At 44.5% G+C, this 24,436-nt stretch overlaps 1 protein-coding gene across 4 annotated transcripts in view; it reads left to right on the top strand.

The window, feature by feature from the left end:
• The window catches only part of LOC136676491 (probable E3 ubiquitin-protein ligase HECTD4), a 70,776-nt gene that overhangs the window by 3,908 nt on the left and 42,432 nt on the right, over positions 1–24,436 (top strand). For 2 of the 4 annotated variants that reach the window (XM_066653561.1, XM_066653560.1), the window contains exons 2-26: positions 1,462–2,084; positions 3,217–3,306; positions 3,515–3,642; positions 5,010–5,118; positions 5,939–6,077; positions 6,988–7,158; positions 7,784–7,976; positions 9,843–10,004; positions 10,315–10,428; positions 10,574–10,714; positions 11,573–11,808; positions 12,255–12,397; positions 13,185–13,255; positions 13,580–13,685; positions 13,808–13,928; positions 16,127–16,255; positions 17,428–17,552; positions 18,047–18,200; positions 18,463–18,566; positions 20,921–21,125; positions 21,372–21,491; positions 21,629–21,733; positions 23,143–23,306; positions 23,590–23,835; positions 24,098–24,290. In XM_066653561.1, the coding sequence (XP_066509658.1) occupies positions 1,462–2,084; positions 3,217–3,306; positions 3,515–3,642; positions 5,010–5,118; positions 5,939–6,077; positions 6,988–7,158; positions 7,784–7,976; positions 9,843–10,004; positions 10,315–10,428; positions 10,574–10,714; positions 11,573–11,808; positions 12,255–12,397; positions 13,185–13,255; positions 13,580–13,685; positions 13,808–13,928; positions 16,127–16,255; positions 17,428–17,552; positions 18,047–18,200; positions 18,463–18,566; positions 20,921–21,125; positions 21,372–21,491; positions 21,629–21,733; positions 23,143–23,306; positions 23,590–23,835; positions 24,098–24,290 (4,092 nt within the window). Of the gene's footprint in view, positions 1–1,461; positions 2,085–3,216; positions 3,307–3,514; positions 3,643–5,009; positions 5,119–5,938; positions 6,078–6,987; positions 7,159–7,783; positions 7,977–9,842; positions 10,005–10,314; positions 10,429–10,573; positions 10,715–11,411; positions 11,499–11,572; positions 11,809–12,254; positions 12,398–13,184; positions 13,256–13,579; positions 13,686–13,807; positions 13,929–16,126; positions 16,256–17,427; positions 17,553–18,046; positions 18,201–18,462; positions 18,567–20,920; positions 21,126–21,371; positions 21,492–21,628; positions 21,734–23,142; positions 23,307–23,589; positions 23,836–24,097; positions 24,291–24,436 lie in introns of those variants that run through there. The other 2 variants (XM_066653562.1, XM_066653563.1) reach the window with 2 other exon arrangements.

The following is a 24,436-nucleotide window of genomic DNA, read 5'->3' as shown; positions in this document are numbered from 1 at the left end:
GCCTAGAATGACTGCAGAGTAACAGAAAACTGTAGAAAGAATTAAAGCTATTACAGTCGTTTCTGGAAACGTCCTTTTTAATGTACACTCTCTGGGTCTGAAGTCCAGATTTAAACCCTACAGAGATGTTTTTTCTCAACTAAAAACAGACTAGTTTGGAAATTAACTGTTAGAAGCCATCAACACTGAGAGAACAATATGGAGTCTTCTGTAAAAGGCTTCAACAATCAAATAAAAATTAAAGAAATATCTCCCCTATGAAGTGGCAGGGCGGAACAGCTGAGCATGGAAGGTAGCCATTCCGGTGGCTTTTCCCAACAGACATGCTTCAATATGGAGGCTGAGGCTGGTTTTCTCATGATGGTTATGTACATGGGCCATTTGACACTGTGCTTTCCAAAGCATGGTCCATAAGACCAACTGCTTCATAAGGTGTAATAGAAACAACTCGCTTCATAATTCTCACCGTGTCTCAGTATACCATGCTGTATACTGACCCTGCATCAGTTTTACCAAGGCTCCTTTTAGCAGTTTATTGATGTTGTCAGCCACTTCTACTAAGTTAATGTCAGCGGACAGCCCAACACGCCGGAGTACAGCACTAACAGATTGATCTGCACCAGTGTAGCCAATCTCTCTTTTAGGACTCCCATCCTTGGGTCGGCTGACATCACATCACTGGGCCCCAAACCTGAAGATGATTGGGACATTGCCTAGACCATTGGGTCCAGTCAAGCTGGTGTTCCTTTTTAGGGAAGCCAGGAGAACCTTTATTTCCTGAGCTATAGTGAACTAGTGATGGACCCTGCTTTTCTGTTTGACGTTCTATAGGCGATATCTGACTCTCTTTGAAGAGAAGGTTGTGTTGCTGGATGTAAAGTCCCATCCAAGCTCCCTCTCTATGTTTCTGTTCTGGAAGACCCCTTTTAAAGATCATTCTGGTTGTGCTAGCACATTTATGTGTGGAATCAATATGAAATGCAGCAGCTAAAAGGCATAATGGATGATATGAGCCTTATGGATGTTCTGTAATCGATAGCGGAGTTTTGATTTGTTTCTTCTCCACCATGGTGCCTTCTGTTTTGATGTATTATTAAAGCAGACACAACAGATTGACGTACAGTAGATCTTTGTTATATGTATTTTGAGGTGCAGAAGTACTCAAATTAAGGATCCAATTGAGGGATCACCTTTTTAGGAATGAAATTGTGGGAGAAATGTACAAATTCTACATTTGTTTATGAATGTATTTGGCAAATACACTGGTGAGTCAGTATAGTCAATTTAACACATGGGCTTCTCCAAGCTTGTTCTCCTCCAAGCTTGTTGAGTTCCAATAAAACTGTTTTAGCAAAGACTTAAAATAGAGAGAAAAATGTTGGTGAAAAGAAATGATTGTAAATAAACATTGACCATGTGAAGAAAATAATTAAAATAACATTTATTCACTTTATGTATTAGATCCTGACTTTCGAGACGAAGAACCCGGCGGAGCTAGCTGAGCGGCTGCGTGCAGTGTGTGGGAACCAGAGCAATGCGTATGCTCGGCTCCTGGAGTACCGGCTCAACGCCCTCCGTGGGCTGTGGGGGGCTCAGCGGCAGCTGGCTCTGGAGGAGCAACAGGAGAGGGAAGGAGCTGCCGCCGCGGCCGGGGCTGGTGCCGGAGGAGCGGACGAAGAGGCTCTGGCTCTCCTGAAACGGCAGGGCCTTATACAGCAGCAGCATCATCTCTCCCACCACCACCACCACCACGGCCCCCTGCCCTCCAGCCAGGACCAGGCCCCTTTCACCTCCCGCGTGGGTCTGCTGCTGGTCTTCCCTCTGCTTCAGTCTCAGACCCGCCATGATCCTGCACTCAGTGGCGTTACGGCCGAAGTCCTACTCTCCTGTCTGAGAGACTGCCAGCCGCTCAGCCTCGGGAAGGAGCCAGCCGACTGTCTCAACGGCCTGGAGGGGCTCCTCTGCACCTGGTTGGATCAAGGGGGTGATAAAGGAGGGGCAGCTGTGGCTCCTGAAAGGCCTCTCTTGACCCAGAGGCAGAGGGAAAATGCAGCAGCAGCACTTGTGGCTTTGGCATGTGCCAGGTGTGTTTTTAAATATAAACATGTAAAGATGTCATATTCGCAATTATGGAAAGCATAAGCAAGCTGAAAGTAATATAGAATCAAGCATGACCAGGTAAATGCGAAGTTTCATATTATACTAGTTAGTCATGACAGCGTTTTTGCTGCAATAAATGGAGGAAATATTTGTAAGCGCTGGAAATGAAGTGTGTTTTCTCAGAGTGTATTCTACTTTTCTGCTGTTACAGTCTTAATTCTTCTGGGAGTACTGCCCTCTAGCTGTTGGAGCATTCAGTAGTGACCTTTATTGTGGTTAGACTTGTGAATAGCCGTCTTAAACTAAGTGTGGTGCTGTGAAACAGCTGCACGTTTGCTTAAGAGGAATCCTACGCAGACACAGGGAGAGCACACCACACTCCTCACAGACAGTCACCCGGAGGAATCCCACGCAGACACAGGGAGAACACACCACACTCCTCACAGACAGTCACCCGGAGGAATCCCACGCAGACACAGGGAGAACACACCACACTCCTCACAGACAGTCACCCGGAGGAATCCCACGCAGACACGGAGAACACCTTAATAGGGCATTTAAACGTTATTCTTGCAAAAAATGACATATCTAAACAATATTTAAGTATCTCTAGAAATGTTGTAATTCTGCGTGTGTAAAACTGCATCCATTTTGCAATGGATATTTCCCTCTGTGTAAAGTTGTTTACCGGTTAGCTTCATTCTCTCTGAGGGGAAAAATCTACCGCCATTGTAATCCTTACGTGTAGAGCACGGATGACAACACAGGACATACGTAATCTCATTGTCAACCACTGAATGTGGTAGCCACTGTCTCGTTTGACTGTCGGTGTTGAAGTCGGTGAGGTGGTCGAGGTTAAGGGGGGGCAGCATTGGCATCTATTTCAACAAAAACGTCTTTATATAAAAACATATTTTCTTTCAAAGTCAAACAAGTCTTGGACATTAATCTACACACACGTAACTCCTGAAAAACGGTTATTTGAGCGAGTAAAGTCCTTCGTTTTATTTACAGTTAGCTAAGATTACTGATGTTTTATTTACAAGCAGCAGAAACTAGGGGTAACAACGTTAACAAACGTGTAACCTGCTTTTTTCCCCACATTTGGTTGTCCAGGGGCTCCCTGAAGACTCTCATTCACACTGTTCACTTGCTGCAGAAGCAGACAGACCTTGGACAGCTTCCTGTGGCAGATGTCCTGTATAGGTAAGACTATGAATGCTGAAATGTTCTTAGATAGTGATGCACTGACATGAAAATTCCTGTCCGAAACCACAACCAAAGGTTCAGTTGGCTAGAAATATAATTAGAGAGAGAGAGAGAGATGGGTATAGAAATGTTGAATCATGCTTGTGACAAGATACATGCTACACCCACCATTTCTCTTTTTATTTTCTTGATCTCTTTCTCCCAGACTACTTCTCCTTGAAGGGGGTCCAGGCTCTCCGTCTTGTTTACTAGGGGGAAAGCACAGTGTCTCTTGGGGGTTTGAGGACATGCTTCCTGCCCCAGACAGCAGTGCTGCAGGAGCAGAGGCTAAAGGTAGGAATTTGCTTGGGTTTGGTACAGTCCAAGATGCATTTCTCTGAAGAGCTTAAAGAAGCCTTCAGTTATTAAATATAGCATTATTGAATTCTGGGGGAGGTTCAGACACGAGGCACAGAGTGGAGGCAGATGATTCAACCAGCCTCTGTTCGGCCGACAAGTTCAACTTATCATTAAATGTTATAGATTGTGTTTAGCCAATCAGATGCGAGTAGGAATCTCTTTACAGAATGCAATAAATAATTCCAAAGAGACAACAGTTCCTGTATTTCATTTCTTTGAAGCCATGCGAGTTTCAGTAATGAAGATATGGTATTTACTCACAGGAAAATACAGAATGGGACCTAAACAGTTATTTACAGTGTGATCGTTTGTGTGGGGGTGGAGACAGAGCAGCTCCTGTGTTGTACTAACAGTGTGTAGGTGACTTCTCTAAGACCCTGACCACACAGATCCGAGTCTTTTTAGAAAGTGAGGTTTTTGTGTTTTGGCCTCCCATTCACATGAAAATGGCGTTTGGTTTTCAAAAAAGCTCTCCGAGGTGAAGATTTTTTTTTTTTGAGTCACCAATCCACCTACCAACATGTGTTTTTGGACCGTGGGAGGAAACCGGAGCACCCAGAGGAAACCCACGCAGACACAGGGAGAACACACCACACTCCTCACAGACAGTCACCCGGAGGAAACCCACGCGGACACAGGAAGAACGCACCACACTCCTCACAGTCAGTCACCCGGAGGAAACCCACACGGACACAGGGAGAGCGCACCACACCCCTCACAGACAGTCACCCGGAGGAAACCCACACGGACACAGGGAGAGCGCACCACACCCCTCACAGACAGTCACCCGGAGGAAACCCACACGGACACAGGGAGAACGCACCACACTCCTCACAGACAGTCACCCGGAGGAAACCCATGCTGACACAGGGAGAACACACCACACTCCTCACAGACAGTCACCCGGAGGAAATCCATGCTGACACAGGGAGAACACACCACACCCCTCACAGGACAGTCACCCAGAGCGGGACTAGAACCCACAACCTACAGGAGCTGTGTGACTGCGACACTAACCTGCTGCACCACCAGGATTTGGGCATTTTCCTGTCATTATGGAAATGAAGAAACCATAACATGAACATCTGGAGGAGTATATAGTGTGATACGTTGTGCTCTGGACTGCAGCGTTGATTAAAGTAATTACATCACTTTTCTATCAGACAGGTCTTTGCAAGATGCTTCAGATATTGAGTGTTCAAGTGAAATATCAACAAGCACTCAAAGCCTCGCTCTCTTTCTCCATCCCCCTCTCTCTTTCTCTCTCTCTCTCTGTCCCTCACTCTACCCTTTTCTCTCAGACACAGATCTGGGACGCTGCTTGGCTACAGATGGCCTATATCTCTACACCACTAACTCCTTTGGGAAAGGTTTGAGCAAGCTGGGCTCAGGCCTTCACGGCACACTGAGGTAATATGAGATGTGTGTATGTATAAAGTGCTATACTAAACACACACACACACACACACACACAGTGTTAGTCACATCCAGCCACCAACTACCCTCTATTTTTGTGACCTTAGGGAAGGACACTTATGTCGCTTGGTATAGAAAGTGTGCCTCTCTCTCTCTCTCTCTCTCTCTCTCTCTCTGTCTCTTTCTTTCACGTTCTCTTACTGTCCTCCATCCCTTTAACTCCTCTACTCTCTCCACTATGTTTGGTCTGTCTTATTGTTGCAGCCCTCACCTTTTCCTCATTGCTCTCATTTATTTGCTGTTTTTATCATCTTTGCACCATCAAAGCTAAGCTCAGCTAAAAAGATATTTTCTAAATAATTACACTTCCTCTAAAATGTATGCACCCCCTCCTATTGAAAGGTGCTACATACATTTATCTTTATTACTTTTTTCTTTTTTTTTCTTCCTCAAAATCTTTAATCCAGGTGTGTTTTTTTTATTAATTGTTTTTTTTTTTCCTGAAATATCTTTGTAGTCACTGAAAGTTATGCTACATGGAGTGGGTCCCCAACACTGTAGTGGCCTTACAAAGAAATTAGTCCACATATAAGGCCATATAAATAAATATATAATGTATATAAAATACCAATATAATCACTGACGCGTCACTAGTTGTCAGTATAGTGTCTGTTGGTTGAATTAATGAAAGCAGATGGAGATGGAAATGTTTAAGTAGATGTACTCATCAAGCTGAAAATGCTTGCAGTCAACACAGCTGCCTGTGAAGGGAATAGGGAACAAGATACTGAGATGTAGCCCTTCTCTCTTTCAGAGGATTTGTGTACTGTAGAAATGAAGAGCTAGAAGCTGGTTGGATTGTACATAGCAGTGGTCGACTACTCCATCGTCCCGCCTCCTTCGATTCTAAACCTCAGCAGCTGTGCCAGGTCATAGACCCTTTCACACTACAGGTAACCTATAAACACACACACACACACACATACATTTGGATAGAGCCTTCTGAGTCTGCACTTCTGTATAATTTTCACATCAAGTCAAGGCCCAATAACTCATCGCTGAAATTATATAAAATTTTAGTTACAGGGGTTGGACAATGAAAGTGAAAATAATTTATTAGTACAGAGCCTCCTTTTGCGGCCGATATAGCGTCAGTTCGTCTTGGGAATGACATATACAAGTCCTGCACAGTGGTCAGAGGGATTTGAAGCCATTCTTCTTGCAGGATAGTGGCCAGGTCTCTACGTGATGCTGGTGGAGGAAATCGTTTCCTGACTCGCTCCTCCAAAACACCCCACAGTGGCTCAATAATATTTAGATCTGGTGACTGTGCAGGCCATGGGAGATGTTACACTTTCATGTTCATCAAACCAATCTTTCACCAGTCTTGCTGTGTGTATTGGTGCGTTGTCGTCCTGATACACGGCACCACCTTCAGGACACAATGTTTGAACCATTGGCTGCACATGGTCTTACTGGTGCAATGTGCAGTTAATGAAGATTGGACACCAGGCTGCTCCAATTTAGCCATGAGACCTCCCACACTACAATGACAGGTGTTTCAGCTTCATTGTCTAACCCCTGTATTTTTCATATTACTTTTCCAAGTGTTTTGTTTTATTTGCGCCCCTAGAGATGGGCCAAAAATAGATGAAGCTGTTTTCTGCGGCTTGCATTAATGCTAATAATTATTAGAGAAGTATTGGCCCTTTGTGGTCCATAACCCAGTGGTTGAGGAACATTGGTGCTTCGCATTCAAGTATTTCAATTTTGTCCACATTTTTAGTGTGGACTTCTTAAGCCTTCAGTTTGTCGTGTTAACAAGCCTTCAGTCAGTCTCTCTCTCTGTCTCTGTCTCTGAAGGTGTGCCAAATTGTGCTCATGCCCGTTCACCACTTCCCAATGGGCAGCAGTTTGACCACACTGCACCTGTGCTCTGATGGTACCTACCTCTACTGGGTGTGGTCACCCGTCAGCCTCAATGAAAAAACACAGAAAGGCCACTCAGTCTTCATGGACGTCTTCCAGTTAGCGGTAAGGACTTGGAATGCCTTTCTGTATTTGTTTGTATTTATGAACATGGTTTCTACGTCTTTAATCCACTTAGTGACCATTAATGACTTTACGTTATTTATTAAAATAAAGATGTCGTAATTTTAAAACCAAAAATTGCAAACTTTTTATGAACGTTATCATTTATTAACTTTATACTTTGTACTCACTGATAGCACTTTTCCAACAAAACAACTGGTTCCCTTCGGTGCTTTTCAAGGAACCAGCCCGTGTTTACACCAGTTTTAGTGGAACCGAGGATACCTCACAGACTACGTCATCATCAAAGGGTGTCGTCACAGTTCGTGCTGAAACTGCGAACAAACTTTTCATGTTTCCTACCGCATTTTTGTTGGGGGAAATGCGCCGAAAAGCTCAAAATTAGTTTCATGAACCGGAACGCAGCCCGTTCCACGTTGGTGGAAAAGCGCAATCAGTGAACTAGTTAATGCTGCATGGAGTGGGCCACCCACAGAACAGAATCACTGACCTGTCCCGTTCACTATGTGTCAGTATAGTTTCATAATGTGAGAAAAAAATCGAAATGACTGATGGCTCCTGTTAATCATTTTTTAAAATTATTTTTGAATGAAATATTTCCCTTTAGACTGAGTCTGGGTTGTGTGTGCTCACACCACTGCGGGAGAGAGTGATCTTGTTGAGGAAAGAGGGCGAGCCGTCCAAGTGTCTAAATGAGCTGCTGATGAGTCGAATGTCTCGCTTTCGCGCCTCACACTCTGCCACACTCGCCGCTCTCACTGGCTCGGCCATCACCAACCCTGTTAAAGAAGAGCAGTCTGGTAAACACACACACACAGACACAGGAAAATCAGTGCTGTTAATAATACATTACACTGATTGTCACAAGCCTGCCGAATACATAAAACGAAGTCCTGAGAAGGATAGACAAAACCAGTTTATTTAAATGTGCTATATCTGCTGTTATTCAGGTGTATGCAATCTGATTGGTTGAGGACTGTCCTGACCATGTTGTTATCGCAAAATACATCCACTGTACCACTCGCCTGAACGTCGTTGCTAAGCAATGACTTTGACCACTGCAGGAGACCTTCAAACCACTGTACTTTATTACCTTGAGCACAAAGAGATAATAGATACATTTAAGATTAAATACGACTAGCGTCACGTTTGGTCAGAATCAGAAGAGGAGACTACAGCAAATTCCAAAACTCTCTTTAACACTAAACAAACGTTTTGGTTGACAGCTGTGTCAGAAGGACAACTTACCAACCTGGAATTAGCCAGAAATGAGCAGAATACAATTCGCCAAACAGAACGGGCTGTAAAATGCTTTAGAGACGGGCTGGAACCAAACCAACATTAATATTAATCTAGCAAAAATTGAAAAAAACAGCTAAATTTGATAGTGCTGCAGTTTTATGGCTCTATCTCAACTGCTGCAAAAGGGGAGGTTTATAGCATCAGCAGTTTTTTTGGACAATAACAATTTAAAACAATGAGATGCCAAGAGAAGAGGCAAAACTACCATTTCATCCTCCTACAGAGTCGTCCAAGGGGCTGCAAAGCAAAGTATATTTTGATAGACTTGGATAGACGTACAGGGGGTCCTCGTCGATCCGTTCCTACGTCACGTCGTAAACCGATTTTCGGTGTAAGTGGGAACATACGTACATACTGTACGTAAATAACATACTGTAAGCACTTATCCTGTCCTAACACCTATCCTCCTCGGTCCCGAGCCACGTAACCGTGTATTCTTCCGCCGCGCCGCGCACACCACACACGTAGTTCACGTTACGACGTTTACGACGCAAAACCACTTACGTCAAAACAAGGCATTATACAGTAAATGGGAGATGTGTCGTAACCACGAAACATCGTAACTCAGGACTGACATAACCCAAGGACCTCCTGTGTATATATATATCTGTGAAAACATGCTTTTTAAATTTTTGATATTTACTTTTCCACATAATTTGAACACAGCAGATGCCTGTTACATTATATGAAATTACAAGACGAACGAAACAATAAAAATGGTGCACAAATGACTAAATCTTACGCTCTCTTATAATAGAAGTAACGTACCTTGTTTTCCTTTAGAAGGTTTTCAGAAATGTGATTGAGATAATACTGCAGCCATGCACTTTTAAGACCAGGGTTCAGCTCCCAGCTTAGGCAGGAACACCTTAATGAGTCCTTGGGCAAGATTAGTGAACTGGGCGTGTAACCGGAAGGTGGCTGGTTCAATCCCCAGAGCTGGCAGGTCATGACGGAAGTGCCCTTGAGCAAGGCACCTGCCCACCTCTCTGGGCATGTGCTCAGTGCCCCCTAGTGTTAATAGTCTGTGTGTAAATGTGTGTTTCACTGCATGGATTGGGTTAAATGCAGAGAACAAATTCCTCTGTGGGCAAGCACAATGGCCAGTAAAGTGATGCTGGTTCTGATTCTCTGACTCCTAATCCTTTTAATTAGTGTTTCTCTGTAACGCGACTAATTTTGTAAATTGATCTGAAGAAGAGCATCTGCCAAAATGTGGCAAATGTAAACGCTGTGAAGGAAATATGTGGGACGTTTTTGGACAGCGAAAATACACACAAAAGCACAGAGATGAGTTGATTTATTGCTGTTGTCTATATGACCACGTTGACAAATGCTGTGCCTTTTTGTTTTCTCTTCTCCAGCTGTAAACGCGAGCTGCGGTCTTCCTCTGAAGACTCTGAGGAAGACGCCCATGTACGTATGTGGGACGTACCTGGTGATGTTGGCCTCTCCTCCTGGTGTAGCCGGTAGTTCTGCCACTCGCTCACTTTTTGGTGGATCCAGTGGCCTTTCCTCTCTTAAGAGTAAGACACTTCAAAAACCAGAGTGTCTGAGTTTTCAGGAGAAGCCAGAAACAAACGTGACCTTGTTCAGACTCTCAGCTCAGATCTGATTCATTTGTCACCCCCGGATTGAATTAGAGCAGACGTCTGAACAGCGTTTAAATGTGGTTTCGGATCTGATGTAAATGCATGCTCTGCGTATATCAAAGTTTGACAGCTTAAGTTAAAATTATTCCAACAGTTTAGTTATTGTTTGTAAAGTAATGAGTATGATCTAATGGAGCAGTACATTTTAACATTGCTTTTTCTATCTTCTTTTTCCCCACATTAGTTCTAGCCTCTAGTCTGGTGTTTAATCTGGCTGATGGTCAGTTTAGCAGTCGTGCAGATCTTATTGATGCTCCTGGAAGCTCTCTGGGTCGTGGGGCTCAGGTAGCAGGACTAGGTACAAACTTTTTATCTGCACTTGTTTTGTTTTGGATAGCAGTGGTTTTGCTACATTGCTATGATATTCATTTGTTTCCTAATAAACACAGTTCTACATTATCCATGCTACAATATAACTGGCAATGATATTCCTAATGCCTCAGGGGCTTGCTACGATGCTCTCAACAACTTGATCTGGACGTGCTCTAGTGACTACATGGACCAGTGGTCTAACCCAGGAAACCAAGCCTTTCATCATGTGTGCCAACGTCTTGGCGTCAGCCATGTTATCAGAGAGCCCAAAGGTAAGGCAGAGTTTAAAAGAACGGTTGCAGCAGTGTTTAAAAAATGCAGTGATATTTCTTTGGAAGAAAAAAGGCCAATGTTTTCAACTTTATCGTGTTGTAAGTCCTAACAGTGTTCAGGCAAAGTTGATCTCCACAGTTGGTGTCTAGTTAGCCATGAGCTAAATTAGCATTAGCTTTTTGTTTCAGATGGGATTCAACATATTTGCTGTCGATTACACCAACACTATTACAGTAACTGTTTAGTGTCAGCTGTGAAACATGAGGGAGGTGATGTTATTGTGAGTTTAGCAGTTGATTAAAGTCTATAAATGGCATAATGAATGCTAGTGTTGATATTTAAAATACTGGATGAAAAATTGACCAACCCTACACTTGCTGAGCTCAAACAACATCACAATAACACATTGCCTCCCCCATGTTTCACTATTGACACTATGCAGCAGGTGACGTATTGATTATGTCCATAGATTATGTCATTAATGTTGATGTTTACACCACAAAAATGAAAAAAATGTTTATTCCCACCCTCAGAACACTTGGCAGGAAAGGAATGTTTGACATGACAATAAACCTAGACACACAACAAAAAGAAGAGCACATCAACATTCCATCCCCTGTCTAAAGTTCCTTTAAATGAAACGCCAGCTCCTTTAATTGATAATGAGCCACTCGCTGTTCACCCTGACCGCGAGTGCACAGCAGTGAGGACTGAGGAGCAGAAGCGCTTTTTTTTTAAATAGCTGTTTTCGCTCGGTTCTATTCTTCCCAGGTTCATTGTCAGGTGCTGCGTATAAGGCATTGTCTCCTGTCAGAACTTTTCTCACAGTTTTGACTCACATTTCATTTTACCCACAGAAGAGATGGTGGAGACAGGCGAGGTGGTTAGCCAGCTGTTGCATCATGTCGGTGCCATGTGTATCCACCAGCTGAACCTGCTGGCCGCTAGCAGTAGCTCTCTGCCTCTGGGATCCTTTCTGGGCAAGCAACAGCCAATGGAGGCTCGCCACTTTAGCTTGATCTGTGACATAATGGAGAAGGCTATGGTGAATTCAGACACCTTTGTCATCCGCTGTATCCTCGTGGTCTTCCAGGTACTGTTTAATATGTGGGGTTCTCGAGCGTAAGCCAGGATTATTCTGCTTGCTTTCCTTGCTCTACACTGTCCTTGAGTGTGTGCTCCCTATCTCAACAATTTAATACAATGTTAGCCATGTGGGAATGTGGAGTTTGAATGTTACATGACACTCTGTGACTTTTGAAACATCTGTTTGGCATCAGGTTGAGAAAATCTAAAATTTTTACTTCTCTTTTCTTGCACTCTCACTCCCCAAATCCCCCGGTTCCCTCCTGCTGCCCGTCTCGTTAGATACTTAGAGAGATGAATTGAAAATCCTCTCTGCTGCAGTGTAAATGCACCATTAGCTTCCCCCCCCCCCCCCCCCCCCCCAGATCCAGGGAATGAAGAACTCTTTTTAGAAAGTGATAGAAATGCCCACAGATGTCTTATCACTCTCCTTTTTTTTCTGTGTTCTCTCAGGTGGTGTTTCGGTTTTTCAACCCCCACTCGGAGCAAAACCAGGAGAGCGTGAGGCGGTCTGGGCTGCTGCTGTGGCAGCTGCTTATGGGTCCTGTGGATCAGATCGGAGCAGAAATCCAAAGAGAAGTCTGTCTGGCCATCAGGTAAAACATTTTATGCAAAGGTCTGCAGAATCCTGGTCAACCTGATCGACGTGGTTTATTGATTTTCTAATTGGAAGCTAGTTAAAATAACTCAGATCATTTTAAAGTAGCTCAGAGTTTCTATGTTCCTGATAAACTGTAGATGGAAAATGCATTCATATTGCATGGAGCTGTAGGAAATGGTATAGTGACAGACACATTATGCTTGGCACGGTGGTGCAGCAGGTTAGTGTCGCAGTCACACATCTCCAGTCTGTGAGCAGTGTGGTGTGTTCTCCCTGTGTCTGCGTGGGTTTCCTCTGGGTGACTGTCTGTGAGGAGTGTGGTGTGTTCTCCCTGTGTCTGTGTGGGTTTCCTCCGGGGTGACTGTCTGTGAGGAGTGTGGTGTGTTCTCTCTGTGTCTGTGTGGGTTTCTTCCGGGTGACTGTCTGTGAGGAGTGTGGTGTGTTCTCCCTGTGTCCGTGTGGGTTTCCTCCTGTGCTCCGGTTTCCACCCATGGTCCAAAAACACACGTTGGTAGATGGATTGGTGACTCAAAAGTGTCCATAAGTGTGTGTGTGTGTCAACCTGTGAAGGACTGGCACCCCCTCAAGGATGTGTTCCCACCTTGCACCCATTGATTCCGGGTAGGCTCCGGACCCACCGCGACCCTGAACTGGATAAGAGCTTACAGACAATGAATGAATATTTTCTGCTTTTCTGTCCTGACTAAATGTGTTAGTTAAATTTTGTTGCAAAGGTGAACTTTATATTTGTTTGTGATGTCACTCTCTCTTCTGATTTTCAGTTCGGGTTTGCAGGTCTTGTATCAGGGCGAGTCAGAATTGAACAGCTTGTTAAAGATGGTTCTGACTGAAGGTAAGATTCAGAGGCTGTTAGAACTTGATGAGACATTTGTGAAGTGTTATCAAATTTGCAGCATGTGTAGAATTTGCTATTAATATCAGATTTCTAAGGACTGTTCTAAACACTTACTGTGATCTGGGTGAATTCCACAAAGCAGGGTTTGAAAGCTAACCAGCTAACTTAAGCCTAAAGTTGAGCACTGTCCAATAGGAATCACCCTCAAGTCTGTTCCTTTTGTCCAGACTTGAGTTTGGGCTTAAGTTATCTGGCTAAACTGAAAATCCTACTTTGTGGAGCATCCCTCTGATCTGTTATTATATGTATTTATAACTTAAGGTGAGAGAAACAGTGGCTTGTCCCAGTTACGAGACGTCATTCTCAACAACCTCGCCAACCAGTTACAGAAGAACCGTTTTGGAAGTGAGGACGATGACCATTACAGGTACCAACTGCAAGTTCTCTCTGTGTGGTTTGTGATCCCGAGCCTAGAATGGGGCTTTAGGGAAGTAGTTTTCTGTCTTTCATCCAGAGATTTCTATCTCAGCTCATGTTTCTTCCCTGCAGACTGAGTGATGAGCTGTTACACTGCATTCTGAAGACAGTGGTGCGAGAATCTTGCCTCCTCATCACGAAATGCCAAACAGTTGCCAAGGATGATTTCCAGAAGCTTCTCTCTACAGTTCCTGTATGTAACAATCTTAACTTAAACCTCACAACCACAAGCCTGCCATCAAGTTCTCATAGTTGTAGGCCGTAGCCCAGTAAACAAGGAACGCCCCTGGACGTTCAAAATAGGTCTAAAAGTAGTCTGTTCGTCAAGGACATATTTTAAACGTCAATGGACGTCCAAATTCCATCTTAATAAGTTAGTTAAGTGGTGACCAATCGATAACGTCAGTGGACGTCCAAAACGCGTTTTATGCAAGTAATTTATTTCGGGACCAATTAATAACGTCAATGGACGTCCAAAATACGTCTAATAGTCGTCTTTTCAATGTCTGTGTTTGGACGTCTTTTCAACTTTCATTTTCAACCTTAAGAGAACGTTGATTAGACGGCAGTCATTACGTTATTTCAACGTTGAATCAACGGCTAAATGTTTACTGGGAGTGTCTACCGTGTGGCTGAAATTTCCTCTAAATTAAAGGTATTAATAGGGAGTTTGGCATACTTACTGTCTCTACTTTTCTAGGATGGCTTTAGACTGGATGTTAAAACATTGCTGTGAGGCTTTAATGACATTTAGCCACAAGGTCATGTTAGTGCTGATGTAGGATCATTAGTTTTGGATCACAAACCCGACTCCAACTCATAACTAATGTATTGAATGGCGCTTCAGCACTGCAGAGAACATAGTTACACAGCTCCACAGCCAGCTGCAGAGGTGGTTTATACCTTTCTAGCCCATGTTTGGAGTTATCAAATGGCTTCCTTTGGCTCATGGGCAGTCCAGAGCAATTTGTTTTATTGATGAATTTTTATGGAGAGTATACCAGCTCATTGTGCACTATTGAGTGTCTGTGTCCTTGATGAGTTTACAAACTTGTGAGTAGCTAGAAACCATTGGGAATGTAGTGTGACTGCTGCAATATTTAAGGTGGAACAGAGACTCTGTAATGTATTCATAATGATGGAACACTTACAGGGTTGGACAATGAAACTGAAACACCTGTCATTTTAGTGTGGGAGGTTTCATGGCTAAATTGGAGCAGCCCGGTGTCCAATCTTCATTAATTGCACATTGCACCAGTAAGAGCAGAGTGTGAAGGTTAATTAGCAGAGGGTAAAAGCACAGTTTTGCTCAAAATATTGTTGGTGCACGTCTTGCTGGCGCATCTGTGACCAAGACAGAGAGTCTTTGTGATGTATCAAGAGCCACGGTATCCAGGGTAATGTCAGCGTACCACCAAGAAGGAGGAAACGCATCCAACAGAATTAACTGTGGACGCAAGAGGACGCTGTCTGAAAGGAATGTTCGGGTGTTGACCCGGATTGTGTCCAAAAAACATAAAACCACGGCAGAATTAAATATACACCTCAACTCTCCTGTTTCCGCCAGAACTGTCCGTTGGGAGCTCCACAGGGTCAATATACACGGCCGGGCTGCTATAGCCACACCTTTGGTCACTCACGCCAACGCCAAACGTCGGTTTCAATGGTGCAAGGAGTGCAAATCTTGGGTTGCCATATCATGGCATTCCCTTGGCCAAATACTTGTGCTAGATGGGTGCGTCCCTGCCAAGGACTACCAAACCATTCTGGAGGACCATGTGCATCCAATGGTTCAAACATTGTGTCCTGAAGGCGGTGCCGTGTATCAGGACGACAATGCACTAATACACACAGCAAGACTGGTGAAAGATTGGTTTGATGAACATGAAAGTGAAGTTGAACATCTCCCATGGCCTGCACAGTCACCAGATCTAAATATTATTGAGACACTTTGGGGTGTTTTGGAGGAGCGGGTCAGGAAACGTTTTCCTCCACCAGCATCACGTAGAGACCTGGCCACTATCCTGCAAGAAGAATGGCTTCAAATCCCTCTGACCACTGTGCAGGACTTGTATATGTCATTCCCAAGACGAACTGACGCTGTATTGGCCGCAAAAGGAGGCCCTACACCGTACTAATAAACTATTGTGGTCTAAAACCAGTTTCACTTTCATTGTCCAACCCCTGTATGTTCATGTAGAGGAAAGACTAGGTTAACTTGAATTTCGCACTCCATAAGCACCCTTCATGTTTGAGTTGGCTAACATTGAAAGTTTTCTGTGTCAGCAGCGACTAATTTAAACATTGTTATTAGTTTTACACCCATTCATTCTACATGTACAGACAGGATCTAAAGGATGAGTATGACCACTGAATTCTGTCGCCCCTCAGGTTGCCTCTCCCAGTTTGCGGTACCTTATGGCCGTACAGAATCACTTGCTTAGTAACATTGTCCTGATCCGTCCGGACGACAGCGAGGACAGTGACAGCTCCCTCCAAGGGGAAACAATGAAGGTACAGGTAAAAACCCCCCTTTTAAATACCCCTACCTCTGCTTGTGCCTTTGTAAATGTGCAGCATTAACCTCGGTTATGAAGCTCTCTGTGTCCAGAAGATATTAATGAACATGTGCTGACATCACTGTTTCTAGTCGCTATCCAAAGGAAAATCACCAAAGTCTTAAATTTCAGTGGAGGTCAGTGTAAAAAGGTATTATTCCAAGTCATTTGTGAGCATTTCTGTTGGTTCATTCATCATGAAATTTACACACAATCTGAAGGACAGCTTCGGTGTTCAAATGATGTAGTAAACTTAAAATCCACACAAATGGAGATACGTGTTTTTTCTTTGGATAACAACAATATACAATTATATTTCTTATAAAAGTAATTCAGGGTCTTTTCTGCAGACAAGTGAGCACAGTGATGTGAAAGGCTGGTGTCAGTGTGTTGGAAACATTAGTGGCAGTCATTCTAAATGTCAAGTTTTTAAGGGGGCAGTCTTGTGATTTTCACCAACAAATGAAATAGCTTAAAAATGCTTGTGTATTTTCTTGACTGTCTGTGAGGAGTGTGGTGTGTTCTCCCTGTGTCTGCGTGGGATTCCTCCGGGTGACTGTCTGTGAGGAGTGTGGTGTGTTCTCTCTGTGTCTGCGTGGGATTCCTCCGGGTGACTGTCCGTGAGGAGTGTGGTGTGTTCTCCCTGTGTCTGCGTGGGTTTCCTCCGGGTGACTGTCTGTGAGGAGTGTGGTGTGTTCTCCCTGTGTTTGCGTGGGTTTCCTCTGGGTGCTCCGGTTTCCTCCCACATCCAAAAAAAAAAAAAAAAAAAACAGGTTGGTAGGTGGGTTGGCAACTCAAAAAAAAGTGTCCGTAGGGGTGTGTGTGTGCGTGTGTGTGTACCCTTCTACTGGTGCCCCCTCCAGGGTGTATTCCTGCCTTGCACCCAATGATTCCAGGTAGGCTCTGGACCCACCGCTGGATAAGGGTTACAGAGAATGAATGAATAGAAGAATTGATAACTTTTATTTATCCCTGAGTGAAGTGGTTTTATTGCAGGAGCACAAAGCACAAAAACATGTTGTCGGAAACTATTCACTTTTAATAACATCCGTGAGGAGAAAATCCATTTTCCCATATTTACTTGCTGAATGTTGATTTCTCAATGTGGGTGCGTTTCTGTGTTTTCTTTCTCAGGAGCTACAGACAAGTATCCTGTCCCTGGCCACTAAAGTGCTGGTGGGTTGTGATGAAGTGCTGGAGACCCTTCAGCAAGTGACCACTGCTCTCATTAACAGTGACATCAGTGACCGCGAGAGCAGGTGAGTCTTTTACGGAGTTATTTTCCTCCGTGTTTTTAACCCCATGAACACGTCTGATTGTGCTGTGCATCTGCTGTTGTTAAATGATCCAAACTTTAGCTGTGCTCTGCTGTGGTAGCGTTTTTTTCATTAAGTTGGTACTTAGTTCAGATGAAAAAGGCTATAAGACTTTATACTAGTGGTGTTTTTAACCATGTTTCATACAGAGAGAAGAACAATCGCTCCATAACTGCAGCAGACAAAGTCTCATGTTTGCTTTCTTAGCTACGACACACACACACACACACACACACACATGCAGGCACACAACTATCTACAATGGGGCAAGTATTGAGACAATAATAAAAATAGGCTTAGTATAAAATCGCTGATACTCTGTGCTGTTTTACAAAGTTCAGTAGAATCATTGGAGACAATGAATCAATTGACTGGGCTTTTTCAGTTTGTGTTTCTCCCTGTGTTTTACACACACTACCATTTCTTTCACTCTCCAGACTGAAGGGCCTGGAGCAGGTGACTAAAGCTACAATGTTGGGCCATTTGCTGCCAGTGCTTCTGACGTCTCTGATGCACCCAAACCTCCAAACCTTGTCTCTCGCTGATGCTCTCATGCCACAACTGGTCCAGCTCGTCCTCTACACCAGTCAGGTGTGTGTACGCGTGTGCATACCTGCATGCAAAAAGGTGTCCAGCTCAAAATGACAAAACATTAAGCATAAAATACACATATACTGTTACAACACAAATACTAGAAAACCACAGACCTGCCTCCCACACTTGAAAAGTTGTGATCAGATTTAAATCCTATTGAGTACTTGGTATTTGTACTTGTTTATATGCATTGATATTGTACACTGACAATCTCTTTCACATTAAATACATTTAGAAGTGTGTGTGTGTGTTTTTATAGACTGCTTTACTCCTGAAGACCCAGTCTGCGATGTTTGTTGAAGGTTCTCCACAAATGAGTGGCCCTTTAAATCATGGCTCCAAACTTCCTAGTATCGATGACAGGTAGGTTCACAGTTATTTCCTAAACCTATCTATATTGTCGTGTTTTTTTTTTTTTTTTTTTTTTTTTTTTTTTTTTTTTTTTTGTCTTGTCTTCACTGAACTATTCAAATATAAATGTTTCTTTAAGAGTTCATACATAACTATTTTCCGAAGCACAACAAATCTTTTGTCATTTATTTTTATAAATATGTTTTATTGTATACCAAAGCTTTTAAAATGCATCCATTCTTGCATGCACATGAAGCAGCTCATGAGCCAATGGTTGTCCGTCCATCCATCCATCCATCCATTATATGTAAGCGCTTATCCAGTTCAGGGTCACGGTGGGTCCAGGGCCTACCTGGAATCATTGGGCGCAAGGCGGGAACACACCCTGGAGGGGGCGCCAGTCCTTCACAGGGCAACACACACACTCACACACTCACTCCTACGGACACTTTTGAGTTGCCAATCCACCTACCAACGTGTGTTTTTGGACTGTGGGAGGAAACCAGAGCACCCGGAGGAAACCCACGCAGACACAGAGAGAACACACCACACTTCTCACAGACAGTCACCCGGAGGAAACCCACACAGACACAGGGAGAACACACCACACTCCTCACAGACAGTCACCCGGAGGAAACCCACGCAGACACAGGGAGAACACACCACACTCCTCACAGACAGTCACCCGGAGGAAACCCACGCAGACACAGGGAGAACACACCACACTCCTCACAGACAGTCACCCGGAGGAAACCCACGCAGACACAGGGAGAACACACCACACTCCTCACAGACAGTCACCCGGAGGAAACCCACGCAGACACAGGGAGAACACACCACACTCCTCACAGACAGTCACCCGGAGGAAACCCACGCAGACACAGGGAGAACACACCACACTTCTCACAGACAGTCACCCGGAGGAAACCCACGCAGACACAGGGAGAACACACCACACTCCTTACAGACAGTCACCCGGAGGAAACCCACGCAGAGACAGGGAGAACACACCACACTCCTCACAGACAGTCACCCGGAGGAAACCCACGCAGACACAGGGAGAACACACCACACTCCTCACAGACAGTCACCCGGAGGAAACCCACGCAGACACAGGGAGAACACACCACACTCCTTACAGACAGTCACCCGGAGGAAACCCACGCAGACACAGGGAGAACACACCACACTCCTCACAGACAGTCACCCGGAGGAAACCCACGCAGACACAGGGAGAACACACCACACTCCTCACAGACAGTCACCCGGAGGAAACCCACGCAGACACAGGGAGAACACACCACACTCCTCACAGACAGTCACCCAATGCGGGAATCAAACCCACATCCTCCAGGTCCCTGGAGCTGTGCGACTGCGACACTAACCCTCTGCACCACTGTGCCGCCCCCAGTTGTTGTCCTCATACTTATTTTGCTGCAAGAAAAGACAAGCAAATTCTCTACATTTTTTTTCTCTCCTCTTGAGTTTAGCTTTGCTTTATCCTCAATCCACATCCTTTTTTGATAATAAGGTTAATAATGTTTGAGAGAGTTTTTACAGAAAAAAAATATTTTCCAACGTTCAAGCTGTGGTCTGGGACAGCCATAGCCTAGAAGGTACAGAAGCAGTCTTGGGACCAGAAGATCACTGGTCCAGTCCCTGGGTCTGGCAGGGAAAATGAGTATGTGGGATAGGGTGGGGGGTGTTTGTAGAGTGAAAGTCAGCACTATATCCTCCCTCAGCATACACAGCTGTGTTGCCCTTGTGCAATGCACCTAACCTTCATCTGCTCTTAAAGCTCTTAGGCTGTGTGTGTTTACAGCTACAGAAGCATTAATCGGAGAGTCATTTCTTCTAATTACTTGACTTCCTCAAATTGCTAATCAAGATTGTAATCAATCAATGAAAATAAGGCTTTACAATTGCTAAATCAGGGCGGCACGGTGGTGCAGCAGGTTAGTGTCGCAGTCACACAGCTCCAAGAACCTGGAGGTCGTGAGTTCGATTCCCGCTCCGGGTGACTGTCTGTGAGGAGTGTGGTGTGTTCTCCCTGTGTCCGCGTGGCTTTCCTCCGGGTGACTGTCTGTGAGGAGTGTGGTGTGTTCTCCCTGTGTCTGCGTGGGTGTCCTCCGGGTGCTCCGGTTTCCTCCCACAGTCCAAAAACACACGTTGGTAGGTGGATTGGCGAATCAAAAGTGTCCGTGAGTGTGTGTGTGTGTTGCCCTGTGAAGGACTGGTGCCCCCTCCAGGGTGTCTTCCCGCCTTGCGCCCAATGATTCCAGGTAGGCTCTGGACCCACCGTGACTTGGATAAGTGGTTACAGACAATGAATGAATGAATTGCTAAATCACAAACGTTTTCCTCAGTTTCCGGATTCTGGATGAAAAGGAGGAACCAGGCTTTCTTACAGGTCTGAAGATCCCTGCCCCTTGGGCTGCTGGGAAAACTGTCGAGACTGTCCATCCGGTCCGAGACAACTACAAATTTAAAGAAACCGTCCACATCCCTGGAGCGCGCTGCCTTTATTTACGCTTCGATCCTCGCTGCTCTTCACAGTACGACTACGATAAGGTACTTATCTCAACTTCTGTTTATGACTTAGACATTCAGGGGTTTCTTCCTGCTAATTATTCACTAACAAAATGCTGTGTTCGTGTCCAGCATTGCACTATTGTCCTGTTAGATGATTGCTAAAGTAAATTATGATGATATGAATTTCGACACTTGGTAAACAACGTGGAAATAAGGCGGACTATTCGGTTTTATGTGGTGAGTTCAATTGCTTAATATTGGATTCCCTTTCTTTTGTCTTTGAAGCTGGTTATCTATGCTGGGCCTAATACCAACAGTCGCAAAGTAGCTGAGTACGGCGGCAACACTCTGGGATACGGCAGCCGCAGTGTCCTAGGCACTGGTTGGCCCAAAGACCTGGTCAAGGTGAGCGGAAATAAACACACACAGATAAATAGGGAAGTCACATGGCAGGGCTGAGATGTAATATGTGAAATCAGTGCAAAATGAATGCTATATAAAAGTACACTCACTGCTTGTTCTGGTTTGTTTTCCTTGTGCAGGTTGAGGGAGACACCGTGACGTTCTCATTTGAGATGAGAAGTGGACGTGAGCACAACACTCCAGACAAAGCCATGTGGGGTTTCTCCTGCACTGTCCGAGCACAGGCGAGCACAGTTTCACAATATACTTGGAATAAACAGGCGTAGTTTGACATCATATACTCATGTAGTTTACATGTACAATGCCCTGATGCACGCAGATGTTCTGGTAGTTAACCAATGAAAGACAAGCATGCAGCTGCTCACCAGCGAATGTTTGTCCTTATAATTCCATCCATCCATCCATCCATTATCTGTACCGCTTATCCAATTTAGGGTCGCGGGGGGTCCAGAGCCTACCTGGAATCATTGGGCGCAAGGCGGGAATACACCCTGGAGGGGACGCCAGTCCTTCACAGGGCAACACAGACACACACACATTCGCTCACACCTACGGACACTTTCGAGTCGCCAACCCACCTGCAACGTGTGTTTTTGGACTGTGGGAGGAAACCGGAGCACCCGGAGGAAACCCACGCAGACACGGGGAGAACACACCTCCTTATAATTCATGATTATAAAAGATAAACAAAATGTGGACTGCCAAATTCTCTCTACTTGTGTTTGTTGTTCACTTTAGCTCTGTTTGCGAACAAGCATCGTCCATTTATTGATGATTAAGCATCATATTTGTTGTTACCCTCTCCTTGATGTTGCATTTCAAAACAGGGTCATGTTGCATTTTATTTACTTCTCTGTTTTGAACGGCACTTTCTGGCAGAAACCTCTAGGGACTGCCTTGACATCATCTACTCTGTGTACATTGAGCATAATAACTACATCAATATGTGGATATTTGGTGAATTTATTTGAAGCAATGCAGGCTTGCTTCTTTTTAACGTTACTGAAATCTTTATATTGTTAACGTTATTGCTTTTTTTTATTGATTATCTGTGTGATGATGTAGGCTGGCCCAACACATCACCATCTCTATAAACAATGTACCAAAGACACTTCCTTTGTAAAGACTCAAAAAGGACAAATTAAATATAGAAAACTGGTACTCACCTGTGTCCTTTTAGGAGTGGCAGCGCGCGGGTCACCCAGCTTTTATAGTCCTAAGTGGACTAGGGTACATAGCTGGTGCAGGGGGATCCATTGAACCTGTAAAGGGGAAGAGCATGTTCCTATATACTCATGTTGGTCTAGTCCAGGATGGGTCTAATGGAGTAGGAAGGGAGGGAAGGAAGGCTTTAGTTTGCTTGGTCTCTACGTGACTAGAGCTTTGTTACGGACTTGAGTAATTATCAAGTGTAACTGGTGGTAAATAGTGTAAATATTTTGGAAATACCAATTCTCTATTTTTGCATGTTTGTTACCGTGGTGCTTCGTTCCTCACAATAAATCATCCACTGGGAGAAACGCTATAACTGACTCTATAGTACCTCTTTCCACCAACTTGACGCTCCCCAAAAAGGTACCTCCAGACCACCCGATCCACAGTACCACAATCTGATTCAATTTGTGTATTATAGGAGTCTTCGGAGGATGTTTCTGGAGGTCTTCCGTTTCTAGCTGACCTGGCTTTGGGTCTGTCAGTGCTGGCCTGCTCCATGTTACGCATCCTTTACAACGGTCCTGATGTCACAAGAGAGGAGGAGGCCTGCAACGACCTGCTCTGCTCCAAACTCCTGCAAAGGTGGGCGGACGCCAGATTTGTTACTTAATTAAGAGAATCTTTACACACCTCGGGTACCGGGGGTTTAGTGTAACCTGGGAGCTATATCTGTATCTCATTTATAAAGGTAAAAGACACCACAATCTTTAAAAAGTTCATTAAAAAGAGTGATGTGTTGTTTTAAGACGGAACTAAAATCGCCACCAGTCATCTGAATGCCCATCAGGTTAGGGCATTAATCCACAGTCAAAAATCTTAACAATGATATCCCGTGCTTGAAGCATTATTTACCTCTCAATCGCAGATGCCAGTGGCAGGTGGAAGCCAATGGTGCCATCTCTCCTGCCCTCACTCCGTCACCCTCTCCCCTCCCTCTCACTATCGACGAGGACCAGGAGTTCAACTACCCCACAGACATACTCATGCCACCTCCAGGTCTCATGCCCGGGGTCTGCTGTGATCTGCCTCGCATCCGCCTTCCCCCGGGGATTATGGGACGTCTGAGGGAGCTCTCTGGAAGAGCCCGGCCTCAGTTCCGCCCAAGCATCAAGTAAGTATAGAGTAAGATGCTTCTTTAAGGGTTTATTTTACTGTTGAGTAAAAGTGTGTGCTGTTTAAAAAAAAAAAGTTGCCAAAACATCATTTTTATTTGCACTGAACCCAAATGTTAAAACCACTCAGGTGAAGTACCAACAGGAGGGTCTCTAGAATTCACAATGACAATAGTATTAGTTCATCGGTGTATTCAGTTGCCATAGTTTTCTGCCTTTTAGTTCTGAACTGCATTCCTCGTTTCCTCTGTCTCTTTCTAGAGAGGTTATCAGGCCTGATGTGATGGAGGAGGTGATAGTGTCTTGTGTGATAAAGCACCTGGGTTTGATAGATGCTCTGCAGTCTCTGGTGAACTTCCAGTACAGAGAAGAACATGGAGAAGAGCATGAGCTTCTGTGTAAAATCATGGCAGAGACCTTCAAGAAGATCAATGCAATGGAGAGACAGCTGCAGGTACACAACGGCTTTGTGTGTGTGTGTGTGTGCACTTGTATCTGAAATGAAGGGTAATAACCACTGATTCGTCCTCCTTCGCTGCAATAACAGCCTTTAATCTTCTGGGAAGACTTAGACTCCTAGATTCTGGAACTTTGTTGTAT

This window comes from Hoplias malabaricus, chromosome X2 (assembly GCF_029633855.1).
Source record: "Hoplias malabaricus isolate fHopMal1 chromosome X2, fHopMal1.hap1, whole genome shotgun sequence".
NCBI classification, from domain to species: Eukaryota; Metazoa; Chordata; class Actinopteri; order Characiformes; family Erythrinidae; genus Hoplias; species Hoplias malabaricus.
Note: the sequence above shows the minus strand (reverse complement) of the source record. Positions and strands in the feature narration are given on the sequence as shown.